Source organism: Ursus maritimus, unplaced genomic scaffold (genome assembly GCF_017311325.1).
Source record: "Ursus maritimus isolate PB19 unplaced genomic scaffold, ASM1731132v1 scaffold_4, whole genome shotgun sequence".
NCBI lineage: Eukaryota > Metazoa > Chordata > Mammalia > Carnivora > Ursidae > Ursus > Ursus maritimus.
The window spans coordinates 64,087,402-64,103,293 of record NW_024426552.1 but is presented as its reverse complement, the minus strand read 5'-3'; the positions used below and the strand labels follow the sequence as shown (position 1 = coordinate 64,103,293).

At 38.7% G+C, this 15,892-nt stretch overlaps 1 protein-coding gene across 1 annotated transcript in view; it reads left to right on the top strand.

The window, feature by feature from the left end:
• The window catches only part of POLQ (DNA polymerase theta), a 120,164-nt gene that overhangs the window by 13,554 nt on the left and 90,718 nt on the right, over positions 1-15,892 (top strand). The window contains exons 8-12 of the mRNA XM_040621309.1: positions 662-808; positions 3,420-3,632; positions 6,685-6,827; positions 12,895-13,099; positions 13,416-13,558. Coding sequence (XP_040477243.1) covers positions 662-808; positions 3,420-3,632; positions 6,685-6,827; positions 12,895-13,099; positions 13,416-13,558 — 851 coding nt within the window. The remainder of the gene's footprint in view (positions 1-661; positions 809-3,419; positions 3,633-6,684; positions 6,828-12,894; positions 13,100-13,415; positions 13,559-15,892) is intronic.

Below are 15,892 nucleotides of genomic sequence, written 5' to 3'. Positions count from 1 at the left end.
AAAATTTTAAGAAAAGTTTACCTAAAATATTTTTTAAAATATATAAGGTATGTTAAAAATATATCTTATCAGAGGCTTATTAGTTCAGAAATCCAAAAGTTTGGGAAATTCTTTAAAGAAAACACAGTTCCTGCATCTAAGAAAGTTGAGGTCTTACTTAGTAGGGGAACAGTTTACACAGAGAGGCAAAAACAAAAGGTAATGGGTGATTAATTACCACATGGGTGGTAAAGAGGCTGGAAAAATTGTCACATAGAAATAGGCTCCTGGGTGGTTCTGACACTGCTGGCTGGTGGGACACACTTTGAACAAGGATTTTGATTTTTAAGCTCTGAATGGTAGTATCTATAATCCCTTCCTTCTTCAGCTGGGTCCTTTGATCACCTCTTGTGGGCTTGGTCTTACCCTAACATAGTGCTTCCTAAACTTTGGTGCACGTTAGAATCATCTGGGGAGATTTTAAAATTACTTGTATCCAGGTTGCATTACAATGTCTAGGAATAAGAGCCGGCATAAGTATTTTTAAAAAAGTACTACTAATTATTATAAATAATATGTTTAGAACTACTGCCCTAATATTTAGCTCTGTTATGACTTAGGCAGATAGCACATAAAGAGGTCCAGCCAGAGGTGAACGGTGTTGATGTTTTTTCTGTGACAGGATTGGTAAGATCATCTGAACTTCCGCCTGTGATACTGGAACAAAAGGGTCTCCTAGAAGTGATGGATCAGTTAAAACGTTCGCCTTCAGGACTCGACTCTGTATTACAAAAAACTATACCATGGGGGGTAGCATTTCATCATGCAGGTATCCATATTTATAATCTGTTATTATGAAATCCCCTCCAAAAATCCTCATAATTTCTTCATTTCTGTATTTGTGTGCATTTGATTTCTTGTCAACCACACCACTTTTAGATTTCATTTTAAGAAGTGTGCGATTAAGATTAAACAAGAATAAAACACATTTAGTTTACTTATCTGTATTTTATATATATACACACACACACACATATACACACACTAGATGAAGGCTTTTTTGTATCATTGGGGAAATGAATTCTAAAATTATTACCTTACTACACTTTGTTTCCTTAAAATTTAGGTTAGAGAAGTACTTGCTCCCCTAATTTTATGCTACTCTGAGTGTTCTCTTTCGTCTTACGGAGTATTGAAACATTCTTACAAATATATCAAAATCAAAATAATTTTAGAAATTATCCTATTGTATTTTGAGAGGGCTAGGAGTGTTTAAAAATCATTTGGTTGTCAAAATTACAAGGATTATGCAGTCACTAAATTAAATAACTTCTCTTGGGGAGTGGTCTGTCCATGATCATATGTGCTAAGGGTATGGTTAGGAATATATAGTTTCTTCTGGACCAGTTTCTTGCACAATATACAAAAATAAATTCAAAATGGGTGAAAGACCTAAATGTGAGACAGAATGCCATCAAAATCCTAGAGGAGAACATAGGCAGTAACCTCTTTGATCTCGGCTGTAGCAACTTCTTACTAGACATGTCTCTGGAGGCAAGGGAAACAAAAGCAAAAATGAATTATTGGGACTTCATCAAGATAAAGAGCTTCTGTATAGCGAAGGAAGCAATCAACAAAACTAAAAGGCAACCTTTGGAATGGGAGAAGATATTTGCAAATGACGTATCTGATAAAGGATTAGTATCCAAAATCTAAAAAACTTATCCAACTCAACACCACCCCCCAAAAATAATCCAGTTAAGAAATGGGCAGAGACATGAACATTTTTCCAAAGAAGACATCCAGGTGGCTAACAGACACATGAAAAGATGCTCAACATCACTCATCATCAGGGAAATACAAATCAAAACCACAGTGAGATACCATCTCACACCTATCAGAATGGCTAAAACTAACAACACAGGAAACAACAGATGTTGGCAAGGATTCAGAGAATCCTTGCATTGTTGGTGGGAATGCAAACTGGAGCAGCCCTTCTGGAAAACAAGTATGGAGGTTCCTCAAAAAGTTAAAAATGGAACTGCCCTACAACCCAGCAATTGCACTGCTAGGTGCAAAGGATACCCAAAGGATACAAAAATACAGATTTGAAGGGGTACGTGCACCCTGATGTATATGGCAGCATTATCAACAACAGCCAAACTATAGAGAGAGCTCAAATGTCCATCAGCTGATGAATAGATAACACACACACACACACACACACACACACACACTGAAATATTACTCAGCCATCAAAAAGAATGAACTCTTGCCATTTGCAATGATGTGGATGGAGGTAGAGGGTATTACACTAAGCAAAATAAGTCAGAGAAATACAAATACTGTATGATTTCACTCATGTGAAATTTAAGAAACAAAACAGATGAACATAGGGGAAAGGGAAAAAAGAAAAAAAGAGGGAAGAAACCAGAAGATACTCTTAGCTGTAGAGAACAAACTGAGGGTTGAGAGGAAGGTGGGTGGGGGATGGGCTAGATGGGTAGGGGTATTATGGAGGGCATTTGTTATGAGCACTGGGTGTGGTATGTGGGTGATGAATCACTAAATTCTCCTGAAACCAATATTACACTATATGTTAATTATAATTTAAATAAAAATTTGAAAAGAAAAAAATATATAGTTTCTAAAATTAGGAACTTAACCTTTCAATTTATTTAAAATTTTTATTATGTATGCATGAATACATTTTAAAATGTATGTGTATGTATAGAAACATACAGAAAAATATTTTTATTGTATATAATTTATGATGCATACTAATAAAATGACCCATCACCTAAATTACAAACTCAGTCCTTTTGATTTTTTAAATAAAATAAAAAATAAGCCAGGTAAGTATATATTCTTTATGCTGTCTTTCATTTACTCGTGTATTTATTCTTCAGCATTTATTTATGTCAAAACTGCCTGACCACTGTGTTGGATCGGCCCTGATGATAGAATGATGCATAGCCATAGCTCTACCCTTAGCGACTTCATTGTCTAGAACAAGAGTCAACAAACTATAGTCTGCTGGTCAAATCCAGCACACCATCTATTTTTGTAAATAAAGTTGTATTAGAACACAATCATGCCTGTTTGTTCTGTGGCTGCTTTCATGTAACAGTGGTAGGGTTGAGTAGTTGCAACAGAGACCATCTGTCCTGCAAAGCCTAAAATATTTACAGAAAAAGTTTGCCAACCCCTGGTCTGGAAGATGAGATAAATTATATTAGGGGTGGCAGATTATACTCTTAAAAAGAGAGACCATGGTGGCTTCTTTGTTTATAGTCATAATAATACCTTGAAAAAATCTTTAGAGGCTTGTAGTAGATTCCCAGATCCACTTGTAAGTGACCAAGTACAGTGTTTTTGTTATATTCATTAATTCACATATTCATTAGTAAATATATATTATTATAACTTCCTTTCATTAGGTCTTACTTTTGAAGAGAGGGATATCATTGAAGGAGCCTTCCGTCAAGGTCAGATTCGGGTTTTGGCAGCAACTTCTACTCTTTCATCTGGGGTGAATCTACCAGCACGTCGTGTAATTATTCGGACTCCTATTTTCAGTGGTCAACCTCTAGATATTCTTACTTATAAGCAGATGGTTGGTCGTGCTGGCAGGAAAGGGGTAGACACAGTAGGTAAGTGAGTTTGAATTTAATTGTAATCGCATTGATGAAAGACTGTCAGTCTACTTGAAATTTGACTAGTGCTTGGCAACTCATTTCTTATGCTGCATTTCTTTGTTATCCAAAGTATTTATGTCATGTTTTGATTTATTAATATTTACAGTGAATGTAAGTTATAATTTGCATATATCATCAACCATTGATTTTCTACTAATGTAGAATTAACATTTTATTTTGCATTATATACAGTGAAATGATTCAGTATTCTAGTCAAAATGACTTACCACATTAGCTAGAAGATGGTTTTTGATTTTCAGTATAATCTGTTTAGTTCTAATGAAGGGAGTCATTTTCACGGATTTTAGTTCTGCTTAGGTGATTGACCTAAGATTTCAAATAAGGATGCTGAGACCTGGGAAGTACTCTCACAGTTTGGGAATAGGAACTTTACATACCACCTTCTGTCTAAATTGGTGCTGATTCTGAAAACACCTTTTTAGTTTCTCGTGTCAACAAGTAATGATAACCTTACCACAAACCAGACAGAAGTTTTGTCTTAAGCGGTGAAGAAGAGGTTTGTTTAATTAAATAATCAAGATAGTGGCAAAATACCATTTCTAACCTGGCATACTATTCTGGGTGTGACGAAATTTTTGTGAGTCTTCTTATATTAAAGAAATTTCAGAGGAACATTCTCTGTCATTCCATTTTCTCTGGGATGTAGTTTATTGACTCCAATATTATATTATATGTTAAATAGTATATATGTAAAAATAAACAGACAATTCTGTGGCTGCTAGAAGAGAAATTAGAATATCTAGGAGAAAAGGGAAAGTCTTAATGGGAAATAAGTGGGATATTCTGGGCACAAAAAGCTGGATAGTATCCGAGGAAGTGACTTTTAAAATGACTTGACTTTGTCATCACAACTTCATTTCGACCATCAGGAAAGGGAGATGAGGAAGTAAAGGGCACAGCCTACCGTTTAAGGGCACTTCCTGGAAGTTGCACGAAATATTTCTCCTCACGTACAGTCAGCCAGAACTTACCACACAGTTATGTTCCTCAACTGCAAGGGAGGCCATATACCCAACTAACATGTAGCGGTTTTATTAAAGGAAAAGTGGAAGAATGGCTGGCTGTCTCAGCCCCAGTAAAAAATGACTCCTCTGTCTGTAATCCCTGAAGGGTCATTGGGCTGCCTCTCTTTTAAGCTCTAAAAATTCTAATGATTAAAAAAACTTCCATCTCATTGGATTTCCCCTATTATAGGCATCAAAGAAGTTTTTTTCTGCTTCTGTCTCTTACTTTACCTATAAAATATGTAGGTTATACGTGTTTAAAGAACGTTGGGGGAAGAGACTAAAACACTCCCTATTCTTACTTGCTTCCCTCTGCCCTTTCCTCAACTCTGATTTCTTAGTAGACTCACAGCTCTGGAGAGTGAAGTACAAGTTCATCTTACACAGCTGCTTTTCTTTTAGGGTTAGAGGGTCTTTAAGGTAATGCAGAAGCTAAGGAGGTTTTATTTGCCTTGCTACATTCTTAGCTTGTGCTTCTCTTTCTCATGGGGAAGAATAATGTGAAGGTTGGTGCCCTGGCCATATTATCAAGCATTTAAACAAAACTAAAATATGCCACAATAACCTTGTTTTCGAGGTCTTGGAAACTTCTGAGATTTTGACTTTGTATAATGCTCCATTTCAGGATGGCATATGGCTTGCTCAGAACTTCCAACAAGTGGGGAATGTGTGAATACAGTGTTTTATATCAATTACAAAGATATGCACACTTGGTCATGCTTTTTGGATTGTGTAGCATCTTTGTAACATTGCATTTTATAAATGATCTTAGTATTTCCTAGACAGCCAATGGTGTTTTATTTAGAAGATACTTTAATCTTTCTGTGGAATTTCTGGAACCTTCCAGTACTTTTATTTTATTTATTTATTTAATTTTATTTGATATTGATATTTTCATTTTTTTACATACACAGAAGCCTTTATAGAAAAACTGAAGATTCAAAGAACCAGTTAGATGTTAGGGAATTTATACCCTTTTCTTTTTTTTTAAAGATTTTATTTATTTATTTGACAGAGAGAGACAGCCAGTGAGAGACGGAACACAAGCAGGGGGAGTGGGAGAGGAAGAAGCAGGCTCATAGCGGAAGAGCCTGATGTGGGGCTCGATCCCATAACGCCGGGATCACGCCCTGAGCCGAAGGCAGACGCTTAACAACTGTGCCACCCAGGTGCCCCGGGACTTTATACCCTTTTAACAAAAGGTGATAGCATTGAGAAGTGACAAGGCAAATGAAAAGGGATTTGGGCTTCTAGGGGTGGTAAATTGTGGGAAGGTAAATACGTACTGGAAACTAATGGAAGTTACAGATTATTATTATTTTTTTAAGATTTTATTTATTCATTTGAGAGAGAGACAGCCAGCGAGAGAGGGAACAAACACAAGCAGGGGGAGTGGGAGAGGAAGAAGCAGGCTCCCAGCAGAGGAGCCTGATGCGGGGCTCGATCCCAGAACACTGGGATCATGCCCTGAGCCGAAGGCAGACGCTTAAGGACTGAGCCACCTAGGCACCCCTATCTTTTTTTTTTTATTATTTAAATTCAATTAGCCAACAAATAGTACATCATTAGTTTCAGATGTAGTGTTCAATTAATCAGTTAAGGATTATTTAGAAAGGTTTATGCAGACCCATCTCAGTGCTCACTTTCTGTTCAGAGGTAAGTGATAAGGGGAACATTTTCACAAAGAGAAATTTATGTCTTGCTTCCAGGCAAGCAAGGTGAGGGCAAAGAGCTCTTTCTGCTTTCTAAGTGCCTTCGGGTCAAAATAATCCTTATGCCAAAGTGGCATGTTTTGGTGTGGCATATTCTGATCCCCTTCAATCCAAAGTTCAGGAAATGAAAACATCAGCAATAATTCTATGACCGTAGTAACTGCTATCATCTATTATCTTCTTTTTAAACAAGACAGTTGAAATTCTCTTTGGCAGGTATCTTAAGGAAATATGTTGTGATTTTGCAAATGTATGGTTTTTTGGTTATAGGTGAAAGTATCTTAGTTTGTAAGAACTCTGAAAAATCAAAAGGCATAGCTCTACTTCAGGGATCTCTAAAACCTGTTCGTAGCTGTTTGCGAAGACAGGAAGGAGAAGAAGTAACTGCGAGCATGATAAGAGCTATTCTGGAGGTAAGAAAGAGTTCACTAAATTACCATTTGCTCTTTTGTGCTTATAATATGATGGTAAAACTTAAATATGTGAAGAAAAATCTTAACTTTGTGTTTTGTTTTTTTAAGATTTTATTTATTTATTTGACAGAGAGATGGTGAGAGAGGGAACACAAGCAGGGGGAGTGGGAGAGGGAGAAGCAGTCTTTCCACTGAGCAGAGAGCCTGATGCAGGGCTTGATCCCAGGACCCTGGGATCATGACCTGAGCCAAAGGCAGATGCTTAACGACTGAGCCACCCAGCCGCCCCGAGCTTTATGTTTCCTTATGAAATTGTTTATAGTCTCCCCAAGTCTGAATCTCTTCCATTTATTTCCTGGAATTTAATACAATTAGTGCTATATCAGTACATTTCAAAACAGTGAATTAAAACCCAAGTGCCAGAGGCGGAAAAAGATGGCAGAGGAGTAGGGGACCACTGAGTCGAGCTGGATATCTACCAGACCATCCTGTACACCCACGGAATCAGCCTGAGATGCAGGAAGATACATCTGGATCTCTACAAACGAACATCTCTAGCGCTGAGTATTGAGATACGAAGTGGGGAACTGTGAGTCTGTGCACAGATATCAGAAGATAAACGGAAGGTGGAGGGAGCCGCTGCACTTGGGCGCTGGGAGGCAGTAGCCACCTGCACTGGGGAGCGGGCTGGACTCGTGGACCAACACCCATGAGAAAGCAGACTGAGACCATGAGCCTGGGAACGCGCCTGCGACCAGACTGAAAACCGGAGCTCCGGGAGCGCACACTCGAATTAGACTGAAACTAGACTAAAACAAGGAGCTCAGGATTGCGCGTGACCTGACTGAAAACCGGCGCTCCACAGTGTGTGCGAACCACACTGAAACAGGGAGCTCGGGAGCGAGTGTGGGAACCGGGAGTGGCTGGTGGTGTTAGAAGCACAAAGGACAGAGACGTGCCGGCCCTGGGAGCGAGGATTGGGAGAGTGGCTGTGGGGCGCACAACCCAGGACGCTGTGGGGTTTTTAGCAGCACTGACGGAAACAGAGTTAAAGTGGCCAGGAGAGCTCAGAGGAGAGTGGACTGCACTCTCTCTGTTCTGAGACAGAGGCTAGGATGGGTCTACTGCTGCTCTGACTCTCAGAAGAGCCACAGAAAACCACCAGGGAAAGTTGCCAGAGAACAAAAGCCCGGAAATACCGGTTCACATTGTGCCCATCCCCATCCCCCCTCACAGGGGACAAGGTGACTCTACCCAAACAGGGTTGCCTAAGTATCAGCACGGCAGGTCCTCCCCCAGAAGGCAGGCTGAAAAATCAAGAAGCCCACATCCCTAAGGTCCCTATAAGATAAGTGCACACTGCCTGGCTCCTGGTCAACAATTTGGGCTCTGTGTACCCCGCAAACTCTCCTTATCAGAATGACGAGGAGGAGAAACCCTCAGCAAAGAAAGAAGACCGAGACTGTGGCCTCTGCCACAGAAATGATGGATATGGATATAGCCAAATTGTCAGAAATGGAGTTCAGAGTAACAATGGTCAAGGTGATGTGTAGACTTGGAAAAAATATTAACGAAAATATTAACGAGAATATAGAATCTCTAAGGGCAGAAATGAGAGCGAATCTGGTAGAATTTAAAAATGCTATGAATCAATTGCAGTCTAAACTAGATGCTCTGATGGCCAGGGTAAATGAGGCAGAAGAATGAATTAGTGAATTGGAGGATGGGATGGTAGAAGAGAAAGTTAAAACAGAAACTTGACTCAAAAAAATCCAATCTCAAGAATGTAGATCAGGGAGATTACTGACTCGATGAAACGTTCAAATGTCAGAATCATCGGCATCCCTGAGGGGGTGGAGAAAGAGAGAGGTGTAGAAGAGATATTTGAACAAATTGTAGCTGAGAACTTCCCCAATCTGGCAAAGGAAACAAGCATTCGTGTCCAAGAGGCAGAGAGGACCCCTCCCAAAGTCAATGAGAGCAGACTTACACCATCTCATGTCATGGTACAATTCACAAATAATAGATCCAAGGACACAGTATTGAAAGCAGCCAGGGTGAAGAAATTCCTTATGTACAGAGGGAAAAATATCAGAATAACATCAGACCTGTCTACAGAGACCTGGCAGGCTAGGAAGGGTTGGCAGGGTATTTTCAAAGCTCTATCTGAGAATAACATGCAGCCAAGGATCCTTTATCCAGCAAGGCTGTCATTCAGAATTGATGGAGAAATATGGACCTTCCAGGATCGGCAGAAACTGACTGAAGTCTTAACCACCAAACCAGCCCTTTAGGAGATATTAAGGGGGGGTTCTATAAAAGTAAAAAGGCCCCAAGAGTGATACAGAACAGAAATTTACAATCTATAGAAACAAATATTTCACAGGCAACATGACATCATTGAAATGATACCTCTGAATAATCACTCTCAATGTGAATGGCCTAAATGCTCCCATAAAACACCACAGGGTTGCAGATTGGATAAAAAGACATGACCCATCCATTTGCTGTCTACAAGAGACTCATTTTGAACATAAAGATACATCCAGACTGAAAGTGAAGGGATGGAAAACCATTTTTCATGCCAGTGGACCTCAAAAGAAAGTTGGGGTAGCATTTCTCATATCAGACTGATTCGATTTTAAACTAAAGACTGTAGTTAGAGATACAGAAGGACACTCTATTATTCTTAAAGGATATATCCAACAAGTGGATATGACAATTATAAATATCTATGCCCCCAACAGGAGAGCAGCTAGATACACAAGCCAATGCTTAACCAGAATAAAGAGACATATAGATAATAATATGTTGATAGTAGGGGACCTCAACACTCCGCTCTCAGCAATAGACAGATCAGCTAACCAGAAAATCAACAAAGAAACAAGAGCTTTGAATGACATACTGGACCAGATGGACCTCATAGATATATACAGAACACTACACCCCAGAACAACAGAATACTCATTCTTTTTGAATGCACATGGAACTTTCTCCAGAATAGACCATGTTCTGGGACACAAAACAGGTCTCAACTGATACCAAAAGACTGAAATTATTCCCTGCATATTCTCAGACCACAACGCTTTGAAATTGGAACTCAACCACAAGTAAAAATTTGGAAGAAACTCAAACACTTGGAGACTAAGAACCATCTTGCTCAGGAATGATTCGCTAAAAGAGGAAATAAAAAATCAATTTAAACAATTCATGGAGACCAACGAGAATGAAAACACAATGGTCCAAAACCTATGGGATACTGCAAAGGCAGTCCTAAGGGGAAAATACATAGCCATCCAAGCCTCACTCAAAGAATAGAAAAATCTAAAATGCAGGTTTTATATTCTCACTTCAAGAAGCTGGAGCTGGAACAGAAGAACAGGCCTAACCCAGCACGAGAAGGCAGGTAATCAAGATTAGAGCAGAGATCAGTGAATTAGAAACCAGGAGCACAGTAGAGCAGATCAACAGAACTAGAAGTTCGTTCTTTGAAAGAATAAATAAGATCGATAAGCCACTGGCCAGACCTATTCAAAAGAATAGAGAAAAGACCCAAATTAATAAAATTATGAATGAAAGGGGAGATATCACGACCAACACCAAGGAAATAGAAACAATCATTAGAAACTATTATCAACGACTATATGCCAATAAAGTAAATAACCTGGAAGAAATGGATGCCTTCCTGGAAACCTATACACTACCAAGACTGAAACAGGAAGAAATTGATTATCTAAACCGATTAATCATGAAGAGATTGAATTAGTGATCAGAAAACTCCCAAAAAATAAGAGTCCAGGGCCTGATGGATTCCCTGGGGAATTCTACCAAACAGTCAAAGAACAAAGAAGAAATAATACCTATTCTCCTGAAGCTGTTTCAAAAAGTAGAAACAGAAGGAAAACTACCAAAGTCATTCTATGAGGCCAGTATTACCTTGATCCCCAAACCAGGCAAAGACGCCATCAAAAAGGAGAATTACAGACTGATATCCCTGATGAATATGGACGCCAAAATTCTCAACAAGATCTTAGCTAATAGGATCCAACAGTACATTAAAAAGGATTATCCATCATTACCAAGTGGGATTCATCCCCGGGATGCAAGGGTGGGTCAACATTCGCAAATCGAACATTGTGATAGATCATATCAACAAGAAAAGAGTTGAGAACCATATGATCCTCTCAATAGATGCAGAAAAAGCGTTTGACAAAATACAGCATCCTTTCCTGATTAAAACCCTTCAGAGTGTAGGGATAGAGGGTACATTCCTCGATTTCATAAAAACCATCTATGAAAAGCCTACAGCAAATATCATTCTCAATGGGGAAAAGCTGGAAGCCTTTCCCTTAAGATCAGGAACACGACAAGGATGCCCACTCTCCCCATTATTATTCAACATAGTACTAGAAGTCCTTGCAACAGCAATCAGACAACAAAAAGCGATGAAAGGTATTTAAATTGGCAAAGAAGAAGTCAAACTGTCTCTCTTCGCAGATGACATGATACTCTATATGGAAAACCCAAAAGACTCCACTCTCAAATTACTAGAACTATAGACAATTTCTTTAATGTGAATTAAAAGATTTCTTACAAAAGGCAAAAAAAAAAAAAAATAAAACCCAAATACCGGATGAATCTTTTTATTTTTTAGATATACTTTATTATCTATGACCTGAGCTGAAATCAAGAGTTGGACTCTTAACCAACTGAGCCCCCAGGTGCCCCTATTTTCTGAATTTTTTAAAAAGATGACAAATGGACTGTAGTTCTTCCATCCAGATAATACCTATGATGTTAAAATAAAATCAAATTAGGGCGCCTGGATGGCTCAGTCGGTTAAGCAGTTGCCTTTGGCTCAGGTCACGATCTTGGGGTCCCGGGATCTAGTCCTGCATCAGGTCCCTGCTCAGTGGGGAGCCTGCTTCTTCCTCTCCTCTGCCGCTCCCCCTGCTTGTGCTTTCTCACTCTCTCTGTCAGATAAATATTTTTTTAAAAAATATAATAAAATTACAAATAGACATGATTAGAAGTTTCAAACGCCATGGAAAGATCTAAAGTGAGAAATAAAATGTTTTCCTCTGTGTCCTCAAAGGTAACCAACCTCCCTTTAAGTGTTTTGTGTCATCCAGAAAAGTTTTCTGTTCGTATAACAGGATGCCTTGCTTTTGGCTTCAGTACTGGTACTGGGGGTACTGGTACCTGTACTCATACTTTTTCTTCCCCTTAGCTCTCCATTTGAAAAAGAAAAAAAAAAAAGAAAGTAATTGGTAACATAGGTTTGGTAGGGATATAGAAAGTAGGCATTCTCATATACTGCTGAAACTCTTTTGGGAGAGCAACTTAGACATACCTACTAAGATTAAAAAACAAGCCCCAAAACAAAACACATAGCCATTTAACCAGTAGATTCACAGTTAAGAGTTTTACCTTGGGATGTATTTGTGAAATTAGATCAAATTAAATGTACAGGAATGTTTATTATAGCACTATTGGTAATAAGAAAAAACTGGGAACAACTGAAATACTATTAATACTAAATAAATCTTGGTAAAACTATGTTTTGTGGTCATTAAAAAGTGTAAGATAGCTCTGTGTAGGATGATTTGGTATGTTTCAATATGTATTAAATGGAGGAAGGCCAGGAAAAAATTAGTACATTTAATTAATTAGTATATTTAATATAGTTGTAGGAAGGTGATTTCCACAAGACACAACTAACTTCACTTTTTCTACACCCATTCCTGTGGGAATGGTGGGAAATATTCAATACTATCATTCCTGTATGCCCACATATTTCAGAGGGAAATATTGTTGTTAGTTCCTATATTTCAGATAGGTAGTGATTCATTTATTTTCATTTATGAGAAAATGTTGTATCTACTTTTAAGGAAATTTTTGATGTTGTCAGTATAGATGTTATCTATATGATGAGTGAGGATGGAAGAGTTAATTAAGAGTCTCTAAGATGCTGAGAGTATTTTAAGAGAACAAAATCACTTTTATATCACTTGGGCCTGAATGTCTTATTAAAAAGTTACAAAAAATTTCAAACCTTCTTTATCAGATAATAGTTGGTGGAGTAGCAAGTACATCACAAGATATGCAGACTTATGCTTCTTGCACATTTTTGGCTGCAAGTATGAAAGAAGGGAAGCTGGGAATTCAGAAGAACCAAAAATCTGTTCAACTTGGAGCAATTGAGGCCTGTGTAATGTGGCTGGTGGAAAACGAATTCATCCAAATTACTGAAGCTAGTGATGGAACTGAAGGTAAATGTGACTTCTTAGTTGCAGTTTACTCACTTTTTCATCTTTAGTGACTTAAGACTGCTTAGTAAAAGGAAATGGACTTTTCAAACACTATAAAAGGAAACTGGTTTTTCAAGTGGCATATGAACTCATTTTTAGTAAGTCAGTGGTGAATTTAGCAACATCAGACAATTAACATAGAATCTGCTCATAAATATCCATGCATTGGGCAAAATTTATCAGAGGCTAATAGGTTAATTACAGAATACAAGAAGACAATATTTTATTTTATTTTTAACATTTGTTTCATTATTTCCTTGTTTCCACCCCTAACTAGGAAAAGTGTATCATCCAACACATCTCGGTTCAGCAACTCTTTCTTCTTCACTTTCTCCAACTGATACTTTAGATATTTTTGCTGACCTCCAAAGAGCGATGAAGGGCTTTGTTTTAGAGAATGATCTGCATATTGTTTATCTGGTAAGTTCTGTTTTCTTCACTATTGTGTTTTTGAAAATGGAGAGAAAATATGAATATAGAATCCTGAACGTTAAAGATAGCCTAAGAGAAGGTCTTGTTTGTTTTCTTTGGTTAGGGTAGTAGTAGTGGGAATAGAGAATAAGTAAGAAGAGAGTTGTTTTAAAGTAATAAGTTAAATGTTACAGTGGCCTTTTAATTTATTTGCCTACCTATCAATTTCTCTAACCTCCTTTAGAAAAGGATTTGAGGTGCTTTATAAAAAACATTTTATAATGTGTAAGAGAATAGTAAAGGACCATTGAGATAACAGGAAATTGAAGATAAGATCATAATGTAAAACTCAAGCAAAAGTTGGTACATAAACATGCGTGTCTTTAAGTCAGGTACAGTTCCTGTTGCCAACTTTGGTTCTGAGTTTTCTAGCAACTGCAGCAAAGAGGAAAGCTTGATTAGTCTTAATATTGATAGGATAACAAAACAAAACAAATTAGGAAAAGTGGTACCTGGCTGGCTTAGTAGAGCGTGTGACTCTTGATGGAACACTAGCAAGCAAAACAATGTATGCATATTGAAGTCTAAGATGGAGAAGATAGAAGATGGCAGAAAGTCTCTTTAAATAAATAATGACTAAAAATATCCCAAATATGGAGAAAGATATGGACATCTATGTACATGGAGCTAAAGGGGGCCCCAAACAGATATAACCCAGAGAGGACTTCATTGGGACACATTATTATCAAACTGTCAAAAATCAAAGAATGAGAATTTTGAAAGCAGCAAGAGAAAAGATGCTCGTCGTATACAAGGAAACTCATAAGGCTACTGGTGGATTTCTCAGCAGAAACTTTACAGGCCTGGATTGAATGGTATGATAAATTCAAAATATTGAAAAAAACCTGCCAATCAAGAATACTATATGCAGCAGTGCTGCCCTTCAGAAACGAGTGAAAGACTTAGCCAAACAAAAGCTGAGGTTGTTCACCACCACTAGATGTGCTTTATAAGAAATGCTAAAGGGAGCTCTTTGTGCTGAAATGAAAGGATGCTAATTAACAATGTAAAAACACATGAATGTATAAAAAAATCATTGGTAAAGGTAAATTTCTAGTCAAATTCAGATTTCTGAATGTAATGGTAGTATGTAAATCACTTTTAATTCTATATACAAAAGCTAAAGAGAGACATATTAAAGTAACTATACCTAAGAGTTCTGTAGGAAGACTCAGAACTCACCTCCTCCATGGAACCCACAATATTACACCTATTAATAGAACAATTCCTCCTGAGGAAGAAATGTGGGCTGACTGAACAGCTACCGAACAACCAAAGACAGAACAGCAAAAGAACAACAAGAGAGATAGAGATATGGTAACAAAGGGAACCCCCATCCCCAATGCTGCAATGGGGAGGGATAGTATTGAGGGACCTGGGACAGATTCCTCTGTCCTTGTGCACAGAAAAACCATGGTTTAAAAGAGACAACTCTAGAACTCTGCCAAGTGGTGGAGGAGCTGTGGGAAAGCTTTTCAGGTCAGAGAGACTAGAGAACAACATGGTTTATGTTCTCCTTGGAGGCCTGGACTGGAGCAGTGTCCAGACACTGTGGGGGGCATGTCTGGTTGTCTTGGTGGACTTGTGACTTCAGTGAGTCTAGGGTCCACAGACCCACCCCAACCTGAGATGCACTGGCATGCAGAAGAAAAGCCACAGTTCAGAGGGGGCTGTGGAACTGCAGAAATGCTCCCTCCTCTTACACCTTGAGGGTCCAGACCAGAGCTGGTTTGGCCACCATAAGGGGCAGGTTCGGCTGTCATAATTGGAGGGTTTGACTCCATAACTGGTGGGTCAGATCATCAGAGGGCCTTTGTGACCTCAGTAAGCCCAGGGTCCCGAAGGCCACATCAGCCCCATTTGCACTGGGGCACAGAAGAAAAGCTACAGCTTTAAAGGGCTGAGGAACTGTGGGAGCATGCTTTCCCTCTCCACCTTAAAAGCTCAGATTGGAGCAGGGTCTGGCTCATGGTGAGCTTGCAACCTCAGCGAGTCTAGGGTCCACAAACCCATACCAGCTATCCTGTGGTGCTGGGGCACAGAAAAAAAAAGTTACAGTTTTGTGTTGTTGTTTTTTATTTTTTAAAATTTTAACTTTTTTTAACTTTTTTTTTTTTTTTAAGATTTTATTTATTTATTTGACAGAGAGAGAGACAGCCAGCGAGAGAGGGAACACAAGCAGGGGGAGTGGGAGAGGAAGAAGCAGGCTCACAGCAGAGGAGCCTGATGTGGGGCTCGATCCCACAACGCTGGGATCACGCCCTGAGCCGAAGGCAGATGCTT